This window comes from Ptychodera flava, chromosome 14 (assembly GCF_041260155.1).
Source record: "Ptychodera flava strain L36383 chromosome 14, AS_Pfla_20210202, whole genome shotgun sequence".
NCBI lineage: Eukaryota > Metazoa > Hemichordata > Enteropneusta > Ptychoderidae > Ptychodera > Ptychodera flava.
Genome location: NC_091941.1, coordinates 19,183,055 through 19,204,877, shown reverse-complemented (window position 1 = coordinate 19,204,877; position 21,823 = coordinate 19,183,055). Strand labels below are relative to the sequence as shown.

The 21,823-nt window shown below is 38.2% G+C and overlaps 1 protein-coding gene across 6 annotated transcripts in view; it reads left to right on the top strand.

Moving 5' to 3' along the window:
• The window catches only part of LOC139149641 (bestrophin-4-like), an 85,141-nt gene that overhangs the window by 33,929 nt on the left and 29,389 nt on the right, over positions 1–21,823 (top strand). For all 6 annotated transcript variants that reach the window (XM_070721479.1, XM_070721484.1, XM_070721483.1 and 3 more), the window contains one exon: positions 12,818–13,054. In XM_070721479.1, the coding sequence (XP_070577580.1) occupies positions 12,974–13,054 (81 nt within the window). In that variant the 5' untranslated portion in view covers positions 12,818–12,973. The remainder of the gene's footprint in view (positions 1–12,817; positions 13,055–21,823) is intronic.

Here is a 21,823-nt window from a genome sequence, read left to right as displayed (position 1 = left end):
GTTGGTAGACAGGCCAGGAAGGCAGGTAGAGAGCCTGTGATATGTGTATATATATATATATATATATATATATATATATATAATATATATATATATATATATATATATTATTAATATTAATATGAGAACACATCAACAATAAAAATGAGAACACATCAACTATATGTTTGCTACCTACTACTCGAGTTCACTGCGTATCCCTTTCCATGGCTTCAATTTCATCAGGTCACAACTCAAACTCTTCCATTCAAAAGATGAGGGTAAGGGGTTACACAGCTATAGGCTTTAATGACGCTAATTTCCTGTTAAAAATAGTCTGCTTTGATAACATTCGTAAAACTATCTTCGTTGCAGTAAACAAAATAAAACTGATGCGTATATGGTTCATTTTTACTTGTACTCAAGGTATCGCATGTTACAGAGAAGTATTTAGGCCTAATATTTTTTAATATTTCAGACCACCCATTTTAAATCTTATAAAGGTATGATTGTGAATAACACTTCAGTTGGTTTAATGAGAAAAAAAAAACTTATAAGTAACATTTAATGACCTTTTCGTCCACGCGGAAAGTCCTTATCAAGGCACTTACAAAATCAGACCCGTAAATTTCTCTCACCTTTCACCGCTATGCGATCATGGCGATTGCGCCAAACTATTTTCAATCGTGTTTTGTTTAATCTAAAGTGTTCTGCCCGTGCGTTTTCTTCAGGGAAGTCTGTTAAAGCAGCCGTTATGAATTTCACGAAACTTCTAAGTCTAGTAGCCTATAATATCAACAGACATATACAAGGGAACGGGGAGATACTGCAAGTTCTGTCCATGGTAATATGTTGATTTGAATTAGAAGTGTGAAGGGATAGCAAATTGAACAAGTTGGTAATTTACATCTATGTTTAGTCCTTTGGTTATTTTCCTATTTATCAACACGGGCATCACTTTTCTTCATTTGAGTTTTTGACATGAACTAATTCTGATCACCAAGGCCGACATCATTTAGGTTCCCCAATGAAATATGAATGCCATCGTGCTGATAAATTCATTACGAATACCAGTTAAATTGATTATGCCTTATAAATTGAATTTATGGAGCATATGTTGAGGCATGCAAGATTAGTTCATTTCCCTGGTCGAGGCCATGGTACCAAGTTCAAGGAGATACGATCGGAGCGGCGCCTTTGGGAGAAGGGGTCACTGCTTACGGCAGGCAGAGTTGTATTCTCCTCGATACGAAAGAATGTTCTCTATTGGAGCAATTTGCAAAGGGGATATAATTGAGTGAAAGTCATTGTATTTTAAAAATAAGGTAATTTATTCATTCAATGCGATATCTAAATACATATTGTTCCCCCTTCTCCATTCTTTTTAGAAGTGTTGCGGTAGAAAGAAATTGCACGTGCCTTACAGCGTACCTGGCCGTAATCCATTTCGTCCAACCCGTCGAAACGGAAGCAGAGATCATGACATCGCTGCTTGTTAGTTACAAGTACCTCTACACCGTGCACGTGGTACGGCCTAGCATGTTAAGCCGTGTAATATTGTTTCATTGATCTGGGCAAGTGACGCATTTAGCAAAGTAAATTGGCACAGACAACGCGGCGACTGAACACTCTTTGCCACTCGAAAAACCGGCAATTATTACCGAGGTATACGGAAAAAATAGAAATTAGCGAATTATTCCCTCACCTGGAATACAGTAAACCACAATGAATAATTCAAATAGTTTAACTCGCCGGGATCGAGCAAAATGTTCTAAATTTACCCTGTCTGAAATTCCTGATGACCCCGTGGGAGGCAGTTTCCAATAAAAGGCCTAAATACCTCATCCGAGCATCATCAACCACGCCATCTGCAGATGTATTAAAGTAGTTCTGAACTTCCAATTGCTATACTGAGAGGTTTGCCTGGGGGTATAGTCTCATGGAGACTTGTAGCGAATTAAATCGTCTCCGTTGAGGGAGGTTCATTTGCATAGGTTGGTGATTGGGCAGGGACGTTTTCTGCCTGGCTTGATGATGTAAGATTCTTGTGAGTGAGGTGTTTGGAGATATGTGAGGTGTTTATTGTGGCGGTAGGGGAAGGGTAAAATCGAGGAATTCGTTTTAAAGTACACTGTCCTGTCATACACGTCTATGGATGTATTTTAAATCATGCAAGATTTTTTTCTGATGGATTAACTTTCTCTGTAAGGAATCATATAAACTTCTTTTGCGAAAAACTTGTCAAAACTAATACCTGTTTCCTCAATTGTGATATGATAGATATAGGTAAGACTATGGAAGGTTATGATTTACAACATAAATCAAACCAACAGACTACAGTAGAAAAAGCTCAATTTTCTATTTTGCTGATTTATATGGTTACACAATTGATGATTATCTCATTCCATGCCCTACTTGTCGGATGTTAAATAAGAATTTGAAAAGCCCAACTCTTCCTGAAGTTACAATACAAAAAGATAGGGTCTAGCTGTGTAAACGCTCTCATGAACCGAGGCCATTTTTTACGGATTCGAAAATATCTTATGCTGCTACTGATGTTGGCCTAAAATGGAAGTCAGTCAGATACATTCGGATGCAGTATCGACAAAAGACTTATTTGAGATCTATATTAAAGCGAATTTATAAAAACATTCTTAAAACCAAGTCCATTTTTCCAGTCTGAATTCAAGCCACCAGTCGATGACATGATATGCAGAAATGAACATTTGATCTGTATTCCCGTATTTATGTGTAATTGGCACGTTTGGATGAAAATCATTATGTTTCACAGTATAACTGGTCGGCATTGACCGATTCCAGCACTCAAAGTACGTCTCACCAGAGTATTGGTCGGCGAGGTTTGTCCACTCAAACACTGCGCCACACCCATCGTATGCATCGACTAATACAGCTAACTGCCTGAACACAAAGCTATCTAGTCAATGTGCGTGGTCATAGGGAAGTGTTCTCACTCGCAAAGAGCGAAGAGATCCTTGAAACCTACCAAAATGTGCTGGAAAATAGAAAATACTTGTGGCTCATATCTAAAAAGTGTCGACATCCGTACAAAAAGGGCGTATCCCATGAAGAAGAGCTAGGACACTGTATATTGCCTCTAAGACAATGACAGAATTGGCATTGTGCTTGATTGTAAACTGCAAAAATGCTCGGAGCAACAGACTAGCTAACGAGTTTTAAGGTCGACATGTTTCATCAGATTTCATTAACACTGGCCTTGGAGGGAATCTGTGCAATGTTCAGGTACCTTGTCAACACTCACAAATACTAATTCAAAACCAACAGTGTGTCAAGACAATATGCTGATCCTTCGAATAAACGATTTCATTTTCTCGTATGTCAAATCTGGCGCTGATTGTTTTCCCGGAGTGTCTGACAAAAATCATGACAAAATTACGATGTTGCAGGTGCAGATCAAACTCAGCATTTTCTACGACAATCCGTCGGTGTGATTTCACTCAGAAGGAATTTGAATGATAAATGAGGAGGCAGGTGTGGATAAGAAGGCAGACAATGGACATCTAACATTTTCCAATGCAATAAAGTTAAATGTTAAACAAGGTCGTACAAGAAACGTATTGATGCACTTGTCAATCATCGGATGAATCGTCGGTTCTTCTCAATACAGCAGTCAGGAACTTCAAATGGCCATCGTTAGATTTATTGTTGGCTATTTCAAATACCCTTCGGTCTCCCAAGGCTAAACAAAGAGACTTACTCGATAGAATGTCGAGTGTCTCTGAACGGAGTAGATGAGCTTTCGCGTAGAAACGAAGGTTTATGTACAACTGTACGTGCGGGGTTTAATTCGGTCTCTCGAGTAAATAGTGCACGATCCACGGCAAACGTCATTAACTCTGGATTTGCATAGTAAAACAACACTCAGTAACATGAAATGAATACTAATGTGCCTGGCTTCCAGCACTTGATGCTGCCGATAGCAAACAGTGCATGACTGTACCTGCAACTCTTGCGTCATCTAAAATTCATCTTATCTGTGCACAGAAATTGCATAGTTTTGAATGAGATGGCACGCTCGTGAAAGTTTCCAGCGAGTTTCTAGCCAGCTATACGACAATATAGTTTGAAAGGAAATAGGGAAATCTTCTGTATCTATTTTGCTATAATGAAGAAAAAAATATTTCCAAATTGCTTGAACGAAGGGAATTTCCACGTTATTACTCTACAGAGATTGACCACTCCGCCTGGCCATTTGCAGCTATTAACTAGAGATCACCTTTTAGCTTTATTCTCGGAATTCAACGTCAGCAGGTTTTTCGAGAATTTACTTCGGTTTAACATAACATGATGCTACGTTTTGGCTCTTTCCAATTTATAATTTTGTAAACCAGAAAACTACTTACCAAACGAGAAGTATTCATCGGTATAAATCATTGACAAGTAAACTTGTGGGTAATGCAAAAGGGTGTTGAATGATTCGGGGGAAAACTGAAAACGTCAGTAGACATCTGGCATGATCTGCGTAAGTTATGGCCAATCAAATGCAAACTATGCGATGCTATGCTGCAAGCAATGCGCTTGAAAACTGATATACACGGTGTCCAATGTATTGATGTATTGTAGACATAGTCTCAACCTCATAGCCCACGACCTGATCTCCAGGTGACCAGATACAGGTTCTATGGATGGAAGTCAGTTACCCTATAGAACAAAAGGTTTACTCATTGCGGTGGCATATAGACCCCAATATTGCGATTTAAACTGGTGGTTGCCAATTTTTGAAAAGCAATAAGAAAAAACTAATAATGGAGAGAAACAGATTTATATTTTAGGGGATTTTAAATTGATTTAATGGAAGGTATAAATAAATACCACAATGGTAGGCTTTGATCAGTTCTTTTCAATTTACTCAAATAATAACACATCCATTAAGGGTTTCGGGCACATCTAGTACACTCCTTGATCACATATATGTTAATAATGTAATAATGTAAGATGGGTAAATGTGAAACTCTTAGCCACCATTACCCAATCAGTGTGGTCAGGAAGTCCAGAGCAATAATTTTCATTTCACGCTAATCCTATCACTATATAATATATATCTGTTATAGGAATTTAGAGCAGACTAATTTCCTTGCAGATTTAGAGAAATTACTGTGATCTGTCTTTGATATTTGTGATGACCCAATGATAACCTGGATGCGTGGTGTAAATTATACCAGGATGTTTTAGACAAGCACGCCTTTGGAAAAAGAAAAACATGCTATGCAACCTGGGTGGTTAACAATGAATATTGTGCGGGTCATTCAACAACTTGACTAGGTTAAGTCTCAAAGGAAGTATGATGAGTGTAAGATATAGAGAAATAAGGTGAACAGGCCTTTAAAATCATCAAAGAAAGATTTCTATGAAACTAGAAAACAAACACAAGACTCATGAGATTTGGAAGTTTTTAAGAGAGTTGACAAGTTCAAAAAGTTCATTTCACGCTGATGATTCAACCGTAGCTACCAGTGCAAAATGTATTCCAGAACTTGAAATGACCCCGAACTCTAACTTAGATGATGTTTGTAATTGCTGTAAGAATAATAGAATGCTGTAAGAAAAATAGAATGGCCGTCAATTATGACAAGACAAAACAATGATAGAAACGATGCAACAAATACGTACGTATGTAAATAAACAAACTTTAGACTGTTAACTTGGCGAAAAAGAATTGAAAGCAGAAAAGATTCTTGGCACACTTGTCGATGAAAATCTGACATGGAAACTGCATTGTGACGAGATTTTAAATGGTAATATTGCTTTGCTCAGGAGAATATGAAATTTTCCACCTATGAATACAAGGAAACATTTTTGTAATAGCTATATTTTACCACTTAGATTATTTTTGTAATTTATGGGGAGCATCACCGTTTATGAAAATTATGTATAAATTCAAAAGCTGCTATTAGAGTTATGCATAATGCAAAATACAGTCCTTCAACGAAGGATTTATTTAAAACAATACATATAATGCCTCTACGGGATAGAATATTTTATGGGAACATTTATGTGATTTTAAGTGTTTAAATAATCTTGTGCCGTGATACATGAAAAGTATTTTTACCGAAATTTATCATTGAAGGGTTAAAATTGTTAGTGGTTCCCGTGAAAATAAGGATTTTTACCGCTTTGGATTTGCTGTAAATAGTTCAAAACAGTGGAATAATGTTAATTTACATTCTGGAGCAAACCATTTCGACTAGCACCCAGTTCATTGGAGAGTTTTGAAAAGGGGATAAAATATTGAAGAGTATAAAACACAATTTGTTGTAGTTGTAATTCCGATACAAAAGGAAAGGCAGGACGCAAAATGACCACAACAGATCATGTTTTACACTCTACGATATTTCATTCCCCTTTCAAAACTTTCCAGTGTAGACATATCAGTTTACTCAGTGGAGGAGCTGCCTGCTGAGTTTAGAGGATTCCTTATCAGTCTTTAGATAATAAAACCGATTTGCCTAGGTAAATGCCAGGTTATACGAGGGTCCATGGTCATATAGCAAACTGCTCAAGTTGCTTGGTAATTACCTAATTTGGTGTGCCACTTTCTCATACGTCTGCTGTAAATATAAGATCTATAACTCATTGACTAGTTTTAAAACTTACCTTAAAGCTCATTGGGAATATTCAAATGCTTCTAATTTTAGTTTTCTTGTCTATTTGTTTTTGTCATTTAGTGTGTGCGTTCATTTGTCTTTTGTGCGCTGGTTCACTCCACCTTTTTGTTTGCGTTGTATTGTGCTAGCTTGGATTGTCATGTTTCATGTAGTTCTGCTTTGTATCAGCTTGTAAGTTCAATTTAGGGCCCTGGGGAAGATAAGCACCTTTACTGAAGCTTACATTGCTACCCTCGTTAAATAAGGTTTAATAAGATAATAAAATAAAATGAAATGAAATGAAACGAAATAAAATCAAGATTTCAACCAATCAGAATCAAATGTTGTGACGTAGATTATACCAATAATGCTATACTGGAGAGGAAGTTATAGCTTGTGATACCTTTAAGTGCAAGATACGAGTTGGATTCTGAACATGTAATCGGCCAGTATTTACTAAGCGTGTCATGGAACACTCGTGCGTTTGGCACTTATGACGAAAAGGTGAACTGACAAAAGAAATCGTCCTTTAGGAAAGTCACGGAGTCTTGTCCGTTGCAACAAACTGACAAAAGGCACCCACTCACCTTAAAAGTCTGCTTGTCAGTGCCGGAATTCCGGGAAGCGCCGCAAACATCGAAGTTGACTCGACGGAGCCAGTTTACAACGCCTAAGTCCTTGCTGTTCAAAAGCTGGCGCCCGAACACAAACCTCCATTGCTCATCACGATGTCAGCCGTATAAGCCTTGTTTGGCGTAGTGTCTATAAAAAAGCTCATCGAATTGTTCTGTTCAAATTCAAAGAAGACGACTTGCTGAGGCACATACTATGATAAATTGTGGACCTCAAACATGCAGGGAGCTGACACTGAGGCTGCTGATGCATAAAAATTTCCCTGCAGAGAAGAATTTGAACGTGTTACTTAAAGTTGACAGTTAGACTGCACGAATAAAAATGTATGTTGCAGACTATATAATTAAGGCACAAAAAGGTATATATTTTAAAACGCACAAAGAAAACCACTGCAGAGTCAGCAAATTTTCGCACGTTCCATTTCGCCAAAATGAATAATCTTGTCATTTTATCATGAAATCTGGCGTGGTGACACCACTTTTTGAACGTACTTTTCAAAATTACTTCTCATTCCGAGTCTTTTGTGAGAGTTTGAGAAAATGACGATATTACAAGGATGTTTTCTTTCATTTCTACATACAATCCCGATGACATCGGCAGATTCTGCACTACCCTTTGGTAGTGCCCTACCCTTGGTTCACTGGAGCCGTATTTGAGAGTATGTAGTTAGAAATTTACAAACCAAGAGGAGATAAGTGAAATAAAATCTTGCAACTCGTAACAAAATATCGCAAAACGGTTAAAAGTTACAGCGCATGACAAACCGCGTCCAGATCTTCCCATTGATTTAAATAATTTTACTCATGATCAAACATTCAACGGCCTGGACTCCCCGGGTCATGCTCTTGACAAAATCTTTATATCACGCCATCTGAACAATCCGTGTAGAAGCGTTTTGAGGGCAGTGGGTTCAACAGCTGTTCCAACGCTGTGCAGCCCTGGCATGACATCGTCAATTCCTATCATACGCTTCGGCGTACTTCGGCAGTGAACTTTGCTCACGATAATTGAAATGTAACCCCCCGACCCCCACCCCCTCACCGTGATGAATTGTTTGCAATTATTCACGGGCCCCTCACTGAAAACTGTTTCAAAGAAATATTATGGTATAATAGTGTCGCCAATTTTGGAATTGACCCGTACTGATCATAGTATAAATAGTAGGCAGTGCCGCGCAAACACAACGCCCAACACGAATACAGACACCGAGCAGAAATGCAGTTTTGTGTTCCAGCTCTGAAGGATAGCTTGTTCAATAATATCCTTATATTACAGTAAACACAGAATCGATATTTGTTTTTCATTGAAACGGAACATGCGCTGTTTGCTCCTTTTTCGATACGTCGTTTGCGAAATATTTGTCCATGTAAGCGTTACGTCAACGCCGATCAAGGTGATAATAATTTGCATCAAATTCAATTTGCTGTTTTGACATATATAGTCCGTTCCTTTCTCTCTTGCGCCTATATGCGCTCATTCTGGACAGCTGCGTCACCTCGGTATAGATTACAACGAGACATTCTTGAAACCATGTCTGCCGTCGACAGGAGACGAGATAAGAGCTTGAGGAGTCACGTGACCTGATAAGAGCTTGACGAGTCACGTGACGTGATATTATCGCCTTCTTCTGTTTCGCATTTTGCCGAAGGGCTCGTGAGGTAAGGCCATGTTAGTTAAAGTAATATGCGCCTAGAAAGTGAAAGATTTAAATTTTTGCTCAAACTTTTCTGAAGGAAACTTTCAACCATTTTAAAATCAAGAACAAAAATCAGGGGTGACCGTGCAAAATTTGGAAAACAAGGTACCTTGAATATTAATATGCCGATATTTGAATTCAAAATGGCCGCCACCGCTGTGTTAACTATGTGAAAAAAATATATTTTCGGTTTTCAGAAGAGTATAACAGTTAAAACTTAATTTATTCCAAGAGCTTCAAAATGAACCCATACAAGCGATAGATGAGAAAAGTACTGTAAAAAAAGCGAGAATCCGAGCATCTGACCCAGAGGCGCATTCTACCTTAACGGCCGTGCTTGCCGTTCGAGACTTCCACGCTATGTCCAATCCTGTTCACGTTTTACTCTGTCGCGAAATCGTGCATGGGTACACGTGCACATGCTCACTTAAGAAACCATTAATTCAAGTCTACCGATTAACCGTTGGCTGCAGATGTACCATAGTTTTCCAACATGCGTACACACCCTGTTCAGGTCTGATAACAAGCAATATTTTGCTGCATTCTCATATTTTAAGAATTGCATTCACCGACGGATAAATAAATGATTGGGTTAGGCCATGAGTTATGGTTTTCTACCGTACATGACGACACATTGAATTGTTTTTCCCCGACAAGTTAGTAATTAATTTATATGCTGTATTCGAGGGCCAGCTAGCCAAGCGTGTTAATTTTGACAACTTTTAGCAACGATTTATGAGGAATTGCGGGGGCGTCGTGTCATAAAGAAACGAGAAAGAAGCATTCTGAACCACAGTCCGTACCTAGACGCATTTAGGAAGGTATATACAACTTGCCGCCGGCAGTCAGCTTTTCTCACAAGACAGCAATTCTTAACTAAAAAGCCTTTTTGGCGATGTCGCGTGTGATAATCAAAGATCACCTTCACCCGAGGAACATTTCATCAATCTTTGATTATTGTAATTTCTGTAATTAGACTGGGAATGACAACTTATTGTGCATCATTTGACCCGCCACGTCCCCTGTCAGTGGGGTCAAACGCACATGCGTCAAGCGTGCCGACAACTGGGTTTTTATTTGCGATCAAAAGCTGCTAAGTAGATGAAGTGTGCCTGTTAATTTTTTATGACACATCACGAGCGATTATTGCAGGTATTATCATCTTCTTCATTAAATGCAATACAAGCGGAAAAAGCTGAAGATGAGAGAGAGAGAGAGAGAGAGAGAGAGAGAGAGAGAGAGAGAGAGAGAGAGAGAGAGAGAGAGAGAGAGAGAGAGAAACGGGATACAACCACAGAGAGAGAACGAATGTGGTGGCATTTCAAAAGGTTAAACTCCTGATTTTCATAAAACTTTACCCTCGTTCAGTTCGTACGTCATGCCAACACTGCTTTTTAATAATACAACTACATCACTTGAAATCAAAAGGTTCCCTCTCTCCCTGGTGTGCCGTCACTCACTCGATTATTGCTTTCCAATTGCAAATCCGAGTCCTCGATAACTTTTTTTTCTAAATTAATGCGACAAAATAACTAGAGAGATGGTAATTCCTTGCTAAGTAATCCACCCGCATGGGCATAAGAAGAATTCAACCAAATCTAATTAAACAAGGGTTAAGAACATTCGGCCGTGTTTGTCACAATAATCGTGTGTTTGACGCACTGGCCTCGAAGTGGATGAAAAAACCACAATTCGCACGCCAGGGTCATATGTATCGGACGACCAAGGCGCAAGTAAAGGGCAATACAACCATCGTACAGAGCTGCTCTTACGTTCAGATAATACTTTTTTTGAAAATTTTCAACTAAAAGAACATCAAACTTTTCGTTTTACCTTCCGCGACCTAATCAATGTTACTCGTTGCCTTTCAACATTTCACCCGTACTTTGTAGTGTACAGCTGCACGCTGTAACCCCCTGCGCCTCGATTTTTATCCCCAAGATAAAGTTTGAACCGCAGGCTTCCTTGCTTGTCACTTTTCCCCAGGAATTAAGTAACAGCTGGGCTTCGACATACGTCAAATTAAGACAAATGCGACATTAGCACTAGCTGCTAATGAAGATTATGACGTTTGTGAAACAGCTTCTCAAAAGCATATCTGGCTTTTCGTCCGAAAGGGCGAGCAACTAAAGTAGAAGGATGGTTGGTTTTTAGATCTAATTTTGACCTTACAAGTTGGTTATTACTGGATAATGGAATTGCCGCTGTCTGAATAATGTCCGTGGCGCGTAACGCTTAGCAACAACAAATGAAACATCACGGAATTTGATTCTATATATGGACTGACGACTATAATCAACACTAATTGAAACCGTTTTAGCGTAATTGGATGTCGATAAAAAGTCGAAAATATTGCTTCATTTCGTGAAGAATACTCGTCGATAAAAAAAGATGCAATTATCATTTTTCGTCAAAGCCCTCAGAACTTGATTCAAGTAAACGTACAAATTTTTGTTCATCGTTCATTACCATGCAATCATCTCAAAGTGGTGCTAATGACCATGTCAATCAAACTGATGTGGGGTTTAATATTTTTTGCCTTTCCACACAGTTCATCAAAGCAAATCAGACATCGAGAACAAAAAAGAATCACTTGATTGGGCTGTTGTTGCTGAATTATCCTCAAATCGGTTTCGTTGGAAGACTATACAGCAATCAGTAAACTTGAGGGCGTCCTTGCCAAAAGTGGTAGCATCAAAATCGCTGTACTATAGAAACTTAAATGATGGGATCGCGTCGTAATTTCGCGAAAAACTACGATGTTCATGGGCAGATGCGATTGCCCTTTTCCCCGCAATTTAAGTGGAATTCTCCTCAGTGCATCCGACTCGGTGATTGCATTCACCTCCCATTTCTGTCATTAAGCTACCTGCTTGAGAAAATAAATAGCGAGACACAACCCTAGAATGACCCACCGTAATGGCCACATACGGTTCAGTTCTCGTAATTACACCCACAGCGCCATTATGAAGTAAAGTTTTGAAGACTTCATTAAACGCTGACTCTGAAGCGTTAGGCAATTTCGCCGCTCTACGGGTTTTGTCAAGCTACCTTTCACCAGCTGTGGCTCCATTAAAACACAAAATAGACTCGGAACAACATAGACAAGGATATTGCCGAGTGCATATCCGCACTCGACCTCCTCTTACAATCACGATATTATCCATGAAAATTGAAATTACACCATCATCGGAGGTAAACGAGATAGACTTTTTCCGCCGTGTGAAATTTCTCTCGGTATGTTGATAGCGAGGGAATGTAATTGCTTTTTGTGCATTCGTCGGACTTCTTTTCGTCATGAGAGCGAGAGGCGAATTAAACCCTGACCCCGAGGTCCTCTTATTTTCATGGTCGTACACGATGTGTGTACGATGTTGAAAGGACAATCTCGACGACAGAATTGGGTGCCGTGTGCTGACGTAATGTGGAAATCTCATCAATATTGTATTCCCAGCTCTCTTGCGCACTGCACTGGTTGGTTTCTCGACTGTATAAACCCGTGATTTGCCTTTCCAGCGCACTTAACGATTCGCCCATCTCAAGTTGGCCGCTTTGCCTTCAGCTTTCTCTTTTTCATTTCGCTGTTATGGCAAACGGTGTTTTCCATGAGGCAGTCTACATCTGTCATATTGGTTGTTCTTTCACTCGTGTCATTTACTCGCCTGTTGTTCAATATATCGGTCTGTGCTACTGAGAGAAGTGGAACTTCGGTACGCCGCATCGCAGGTACAGCAACATCGCCATGAAGTTTTAGTTAGCCCAACGATCAACCCAAAGACAATCACGAGCGACTAAAATCGAATAACTTCGAACCCCTTCCGAGCTATTCACTACCAATTTACAGTTAGTAATACGTACATCGCATTGTTTTGTTTTTATGTTTCAGGGGGGAGGGAGCTTCGTTCCTGCACCGCGGATATTTTCACGCCATGGCGACGGGGCCGTTTAATCTCCTGTGACTGAACAAACACGGCGGCTTCTCCGATGATTTGACGCCGTGTCAGGTGACTCTAACGACCAAATAATTCCCTACGGCAACTGTATGGGACTTCTCGACAGGTTTCTCAGGCTTATACGACTATTTACAGACAAGATGAGGTATGCTCCTAAAAGGTGGAGGAAGGTAAGTGCCATTTCTTTGGTTAAATGTAAACCTTGATCAGACGAAGTTCTACGACAGGTAGATTTGCATAGAGTTTGCGTTTGCTAATGCTGGTCAGAGATTTTGAATTCCATTGCGGTGTAATATGGGATAGGTTTGACGTGAATTTTAGTGCGTAGTGTTGTATAATAGTTGTAGTTGTGTGGTGTTTAGAGGAGAAAAACGTAAGAGATGTGAAGAACTTTAGTTATAAGATGTTAGTTCAGTGTGGTCTGATGTCATAACTATAGTGTAGTGTAGATATAGTTTAGAATATTGTAGTTGTAATGTGTAATGTAGTGAAGAGTTATGTCATTTACGTGTAAAGTGTTAACTTATGTCCTGTTCAGCCAAGTTATAGGTAGACATAGCATTGAATAGCAATTATACGACGAGTTCAGAAGAAGTTAGAAATATGCACAGCAGAGAACTCAACAGAAATTAGTTATTACGACTCAACATGACGTCTGTCTAGTTGTCGGAAATGTTTGAAAACGCTCCTTTCTTGAGAAATGGAGAAATAAAAGTGCTGGAATAGTCGAAGAAAAAAAGAGTTTAAAATGGTGCATTATCTCCGAGAGTTTCTCCGTTTTCGCACATGTTACAAAACAATATATGTTAATGTGTGAGCACCATGTGGACTTTGGGTCTAAACATTCACCTTCCTGAATGCCTTGAAACACGAATGTGTCTCAAACGCACCCGTCTTTCGTATTCTGTTAGTACCACGTGAACGTCATTTCCGCCAAAAGTATTTCATGGAATCTCACATGCACGAATACTTCGGTACTTGACTGCTGAGGGCTCACTTCGCCTTCTCTGTTCGTGATTTGAATTGCCATTTTTCTCCTGCTCAGGCGGACTTGGACGCGCCACATATTTTGACTGTGGGTCGCCCTCTATCACCAAATGCATACTTTACTTTCTTTTTTGGAAATGGATGCTTTACACTCTAGATTTCCCGGGACAGAAGTACGCCATCAGACATTGCTCTCAAAACGCTCGTCCTATATCGCGGATGCATACTTAACCCCGTCTTTGATGATGTACTTTTCTCTCTGTCCGATAATTCATTTCGCCCGTACATGATAAATTTGGTCTACTTTTATTGGCAAACTAAAATAAATGGTTAAATCATAACGTCTGATACGGTCTGCAAATATAACTGCAACTGAACTCAAGTACTACTGACTCTAATCCCAGACACGGTGGCGAAAACGTTGTGTCATTTAAGCAAGAAATTGTTAAAGACATATCATTGCTAACGAATTTACGAGGCTTATTCTGCAAATACATGGGTTCCAAGATTCGACTCTTTTCGCGAAAAATTACTCCGCAAGTTGAGGCCTTCACAAAAATAAACTTATGTTTATCGAAGCCACTACTTACTTATGGCCGCCGATTTCGAGTAAACCCGCCCCAGTATACACTGTATGTAATAAAAATACTCATGAAATTTGTTTCGACATCTGACATGTTATAGCTGTCAAGTTATCGGCAAATTGATAAAAAATCACGTGATAAAGAGCTGCCACGCAAGAACTTTAGTAACACTCGTGCAAAGATTTCTACAGCTATTGTGTTACATCGTGTCTTCTGGAGGTTGGCACATCTGACAATTATTCAATTGTTCTCCAGCTTAGGAACGAATCTCACAGACACTCACTTTCTCAAATTAACTAACATTTAAACAGGCCAGGGGTAAGAGAAAGGTATTCTTCTCTGCTATTTATTTTTAAGCGGCCTTTCTCTTAGCTAATAAAATGTCATATATACTTTTGTTTCTTTATTTTCAGTTTCTGGAAATGCTATTTTAATGTGCACTAAAATGGATCAACACACATTGGAAAAAATATTATAAGCAATGATCAAACTTGTCGAAGACTCGAGTTCTGCAATAAGCAAATTGTTATCAGGTTTACTTAAGACTATTAATCCCGCCAACTAATTTCAATCAAATATGGCCGCTTTTTAAAGTAGGTAGTTCCGGCGTCAGTCAAAACCGTGTACAGTTTAAACGATAGACATTTAACCCCAATAATTTGGTCATCATCGCTATGCGGCACGGTCAATGAATATCAAAATCGTGGAAAAGATCACGATTGACGTGTTCAGATTTGGTGATTTCGCTCCCGCAATTATGCATCAATGCACATTTCTTGACTCACAGATGGCCTTAGGAGATAACAAAGTAAAAGTAACATCGTCCCTCGTGAGTTGTCGTTGATGCTATCTCAACGCTCTGCTAATGTACAGGCATAGAAAGGTTGTCACTTGTCTTGCCCAGTCATTTTGCATTTTGGAAAACTGAAAACAAAAGCCAATGCAGTTCACTTTTTCTTCGAGACTAAATGCCCGGAGGTTACTGTGACTATATATATATATATATATATATATATATATATATATATATATATATATATATATATATATATATATATATATATATATATATATATATACATATAATAATAATAATAATAATAATAATAATAATAATAGTTCTTTATTTCAGACTGAAATGTCCATATAAGGAAAATACAAAAGGAATCACCTGAAAAATTCTCTCAGTCCCTGGGATATATGCTTTTGCTCAAAAGTTTACAATTTGGAAAAAAAAATACACACCAGAGCAAAAAAAAAATTACAAAAGATACAATTGCTTTCTCCAATGCTTAAAGAATATACTATTTGATACTCTATCTGATGAACAGATCGCAGCAAGTAACACATTTGATGACTTTTCAAGCCTACACTTAAAACTGTACATATTACGCCTAATAACTTCACCTAGAGACATGACATGGTTTGTTGCGAACATAGCTGATAAACTACAAAATGGAGGAAGACCGAGAAGTCTTCTCCAGACGTTGTTATACATAGTTTTAAAGCTGTTCATCATTTTAACTTTGAAGTTCACCCAAAGATTACAACAGTAAATATTGCTACAATATGCCATAAATAATGCTTTCTTTACATTCGGACTACATACTTTAAATTGTCTGAGTAACATGTTTGCTCTTACACAAAAAGCACGTCTCTGTCTTGCGATATCCTCGTTGTCACACCCATCACAACATATTACATGTCCCAGATAGGTGTGCACAGAAACAAAGTTCAATTTGTTACCATTAAGTTTTACTGAGGGTATTCGTGGAATCTTCGTTCTCCTCCCATTGAAAAGCATGCACACAGTCTTATTAGCATTATAAATTATATCATATTCCTTGCCATACACTTCACATATCCTGAGAAGATGGCGTAAGCCCTTTACACTTGGACTGAGTAAAGTCATATCATCAGCGTAACCTAAAGTGTTAGCACTGACACCACACATAGTACAGCCAACATTGCATTTACAGAGCTCATTGATGAGATCATCAATATAGACATTAAAAAGATACGGAGAGAGCACTCCCCCTTGTCTTACACCGTTAGAAACAGAAAACCACTCTGATACAACATTGCTCCATTTCACAGAAAACAGTTGATTTCTGTACCAATAGTACAATATTCGTACAACATATAAAGCAACCTTCCTGTCGATGAGCTTTTTGACCAATTTAAAGTGATTAACTCTGTCAAAAGCTTTAGATGCATCAAGGAAGCAAGTAAACACAGGTCCTCCATTACTGGTGTAATAACTCACGATTTCTTTAAATGCAAATAAACACATGTCAGTGGAATGTTTTTGTTTAAAACCAAATTGTAAATAGTGTGAATTAATAAATTCCTCACAACGTGACAGTAAAATGTGTTCAAAGACTTTCGAGAAAACAGTTGCTAATGCTATCGGACGGTAATTGCCGGCATCACTTGTAAGTTTAGTTTTGTCCTTGATAATGGGGACTAAGATTACCTTTATAACCTCACTTGGCAAATAACCATGGACAATCATCGCATTAACACAACGTGTCAGAACAGGAATAATAGAGGAATCTGAGAATTTCAAATGCTCAGCGGTAATTCTGTCAATACCAGATGTCTTGCTATCTGGTAACTTTTGTATAGCATTAAGTACTTCCTCTGGAGAAACATACATATCAGAAGAAAAATTGACATATTTCATTTTCTCATCAATTTCAGTTTTGCCAGACTGAGAGTGGACAGAATTCAGAATCTCACTGAAATGCTTCTGCCACATGTTAACAATTTCACTCTCGCCTGTTACACCATCCACTGTATCTGAAAGTGGCGATTTTCTTGCTATTTTGCTTTCTTACTTCATTCCAGAAATCTTTCTGTTTGTGACAATGAAGATTGTTTGCCATCTTATCAGCCCTGTTTTGATTTTCAAGCCTTTTACAAGCACGCAAAGCATACTTAAAACGAGCTCTAGAGGTTTTCATGACTTCAAAAAGGGGTCCTTGTTTAGGTTTACCCCCATTGACCCACAATAAAAACATGGAGCGGGCATAGTCGTGACACTCTTTTACAAAATCATTCCACCCAGGCACAACATGAATTTTCTGATGACTTTTACACTCAATGGTTTCTTTTGCAGCACTATTCAAGGCATCCACAATACTATTATAACATGTATCAATAGCCTGCAAATGTGAATGATCAGTACTGTTCACATCCGTGCACATTAAACCTTCAGACAACTTATCTATATATATATATATATATATATATATATATATATATATATATATATATATATATATATATATATATATATATATATATATATACAGACAGACAGAGACAGACACATATATACGTATGTATGTATATGTACATATAGATACAGACAGACAGACACAAATATATGTATGTATATATGTATGTATGTGTGTGTATATATCTATATCTCTATCTATATACACACACACAAAGAAGTATGTATAATATATACACATACAGTACAGACAGACATATATATGTATGTATATATATACATATATATATATATATATATATATATATATAATATATATATATATATATATATATACATATATATATATATATATATATATATTTGCTTACTACATAAACGAATGTATTCATTTGGGAAAATATGCATTCAATCTGAATGAGAATTATTTGGGCCATTGCTAGATCTATATTCTTCTAGATCGTGGTTTGAGATGGGCTAATGGCGATTTGTGTGATATCTTGCCTGTAATAAACTTGATTTTCAACTTTTCGTCTGGTGAAGATATCACCTCCTTAACATCGCTGGCGACTCACCCATATACTCCCCCTCCACAATGGAATTGGAATTGGCTAACGCATGCGCACAATGATCACATGCAACTGTGGCACAGTATATGTAATTGAAGTTGGGGGGGGGGGTTGCTCAGGAAAACAGCTGAACACACAGAGATACGGTCTTGTGCCGTCGCTGACACATCCCAACTAAATCTAGATGTTGTGACGGATATCCTCGTCTCTGTGTTGTATGATTGTCATACTTAACGTTGAAAGTCGATCGCTAGACTTGATTCAAGTCTGTGATTTGTGAATGTTTGAGTGGAGTAAACGCAATGATTTGTATTTTGCTTTCATGTGAAACGCGCGCGTGAGTGGACGCGATGAGTAGGGTGAACGCGATGAGTGGAGTGAACGCTATACAGCGGAGTTTCACCCGGAATCCGGCAGAAACTAACTCACTACTGCGCAGACTCAAACGTGACGCATTCAATCGCTGGGAAAACCTGGCGTGAGCTGCCAAATTCCGGATAGGTTTGTACGAAAGACACAAGAGAAACTATTATAAATGATTTTATTTTTTTAAAATTCACCGACTTGAACCAAGTCTAGTCGATCGCATAATGTCGTTGTAACTCTCTTTTTTCCTCATCTTATTGAAAGTGCCAAATTTAAAGTTTCACGAGTGACGACAAGAAGCACCGTCAAGGTACGCCCATTTCTGTATGCAACCCGAGCACAGTACCTGGGATGGACGTATATAGCGACAGGACTTTACAGATGATAGGAATACACAAGTACTTGCCAATACACGTCCTCCTGTCGCAATGTTGGAACATGTACAGTAATAAATGACATTATTTGCCGATCTGGTTCTGCACAAGGTCGACCCACTTGATAATAAATGTTCTCCAGGGCGCTGACATGGAACAGACTTCAACAAATTATGATTGGCAACATGCAACATATTGAACTTAAGTTCCTTATCACGTACGCGACATATGTTTCAATGATTCCGGTCGCTACCGAGTGTTTGACTATTCAGCTTTTAGTTGACGTTTTGTACGCATGCTATTAAGGTTTATGGCTGCATCCTTTTGTTTATAATTACAGCTTCATTCTCAATTAAAGCTGTATTCATCTGAGGGGCCTCGATTAAGAGAACCGAGGATTTCCTTCGTCTGGGGGGTAGGGAAGACTGCACCCGACTATCCGTTCTCCGCGCGTCATTAGAATCATACGTTGTATAGCGAAAGTATTTCCCAAGGGTGTTGTTTGGACGAGGGGTGGAGGTCTGCTCCAAAACGAAGGGACAGTGTTACGCATGCGTTAGTTTGATGATCAGCTGCGCCAATGATTAAGTGCTCGGCATGTATCAGTATAGCAAGCATATTATCCGTTTGATGTATATGATAACCTAGTCTTCACAAAAAATGACCTTGAATAATCCCGTCTTAAGTGGTATGAGATATAACGGACGCATCTGAATAAGTCCTTTGTAAAATCTGAAATGCCGGGTCATAATTTTACCGGACTAAGTTGAATGTTTCGAAAACAAGATGGCAAGATGACTGAAGTCTATCCCTCAATTTTTCCATACCTAAATTTATAGTCTGTCCGTAAATTTTTGCGAACAATTGAGGAGGAGATATCCATTTTTGTATTTAAAAAAAATACATTTTACGAAAAGAGGTAAATGTGTTGTGACTGAAGCGTGCACGACAGCGATTCATACCAAGAACTCTGTTCGTTTTACGCAGCCGCCACAAACAGCTCATCTGTCAGGTGATCATCCTCCATCGCTTTTTACGTTTACATTCGTGTACTAGGCTCAAAAAATGACCCACTTGAAATGAAATAGGAATAGTTAAAAGAACTTTATGTCCTAAATATATATAGTTAAAACAGCATAGATATGCGAGGAACGTCTAATATCATATTATCAATCAATATATGTGATACCACCCACTGAACTGGCACCTGTGATATTCTGTGGAGTTTGAGTTATATTGTTTCTGTGTGACCTGAGCTCCAAATAAACACCAAACAATCTTTTAAATAACGGCATATGTTACAGTTTTCAAAGAATTAGACTGGTACTTTATGGCATTGTTTGAATGCACTAGATTATTTAAAGTTTCTTATTTAAAGAGGCATTAAGATATATTACAGTGCTATCTCCGATACCGCTCAAAACCATGGGCACGTGTCGATAAATAATAATATAAACTTGTAATGTTTCGTTTCAATGTGATTATCTGCATATGACTTGTTTGGCAAATTATTAGAAAAATTTACCCAATTTTTTTAAGCATTTGATTCGGTTGTAAATACATGTATCAAGCTGATGAATTTAATTCTTGGTTATGTAAGGCAGTCGTTAGTGATTCTGAACTGTGGCGCTCGTAGCAAAAATATTCCACAGTCATCTAAAATTTGACGACTGTGCCAATAAAATACCATTTAGTGAGCTTAATTAAACCAACAATAAAAAAACCAGTTTAATGTTTCCCCTGCTGTACTTTGGCTCTTTTATAGTTCATAATACACACTGTCTCGCACATGAAATTTGAACATGCAAACCATTTGCAAGTCGGAAATGTCTGTTATGAGTTTCAAGTGCACTAAAAATTCATCGAAATACATGCGGGAAGCCGCAATTTTTGTCGATGCGTCCCAGGGGTTACTGAATAGGCACAGGGATCAGTGCGCTTTACCCGTGCTTTCACTCCGGAGGTGTTTAGGAAGCTTCGAAGCACACTCAGTCTGGAAGACATGTGAATTACGAGTTGTGCAACTCAAAATGTGGTGACAAACTTGATATTTGGCCATGGCATGTGCAAGGGACATAAATGACCGTGAATGAAGCATTTCAGTGTGAGAAAAAGACATTATACGGTACAAGATGCTGTTGATTTTTGGCATTACATGTGGCAACCTAACATACCTACCGTGGAACGTGATTTGTACAGTATGACATATGGCCTGAACGAGGGTAGGATATTGTGTGTAGTTTATGAATATGAAATATTAATATACAGCTGGTATTATGTCGCAATGAGCCAAATCCCTGCATTAAATTGACTTGTCAAAATATACATAACGATAACAATAACAGTTACAGCTCACCGGTGTTGATCATAATGTTGCGCTTTTCAGTGCTGTTATCAGAGACTGCTCAGTGTTATTGAGAAGAAATCGTTGATAAACAAAACAGGAACATAGATTAATCAATTAAGCTTGAGGTAGACTCTTCATAATGTCAGCGCATCAAATATACATAAATGAGATATAAAAATCAAAAAGGAAATAGTTTTAACACAAGACACAGTGTAATAAAACGCTTGTTTAATGATACTAAAACAAAATAATTTAAAAATAACTCTCAAACTCTATCACTAATTGCTAAGTAGTCGACTGTTATTATGTCTTTCTTCTGTCCCAGCCGCTAGCGTTTATAACTAAACGTCGTAATCATCGTACTGCTGTTGACCTCTAAGCATAAATCACCATCACAAACGGGTGTATTTTTACAATCCATTACGAGCAGTATGTACGTTTCGATCAAAATTGTATCACAGATTAACGACA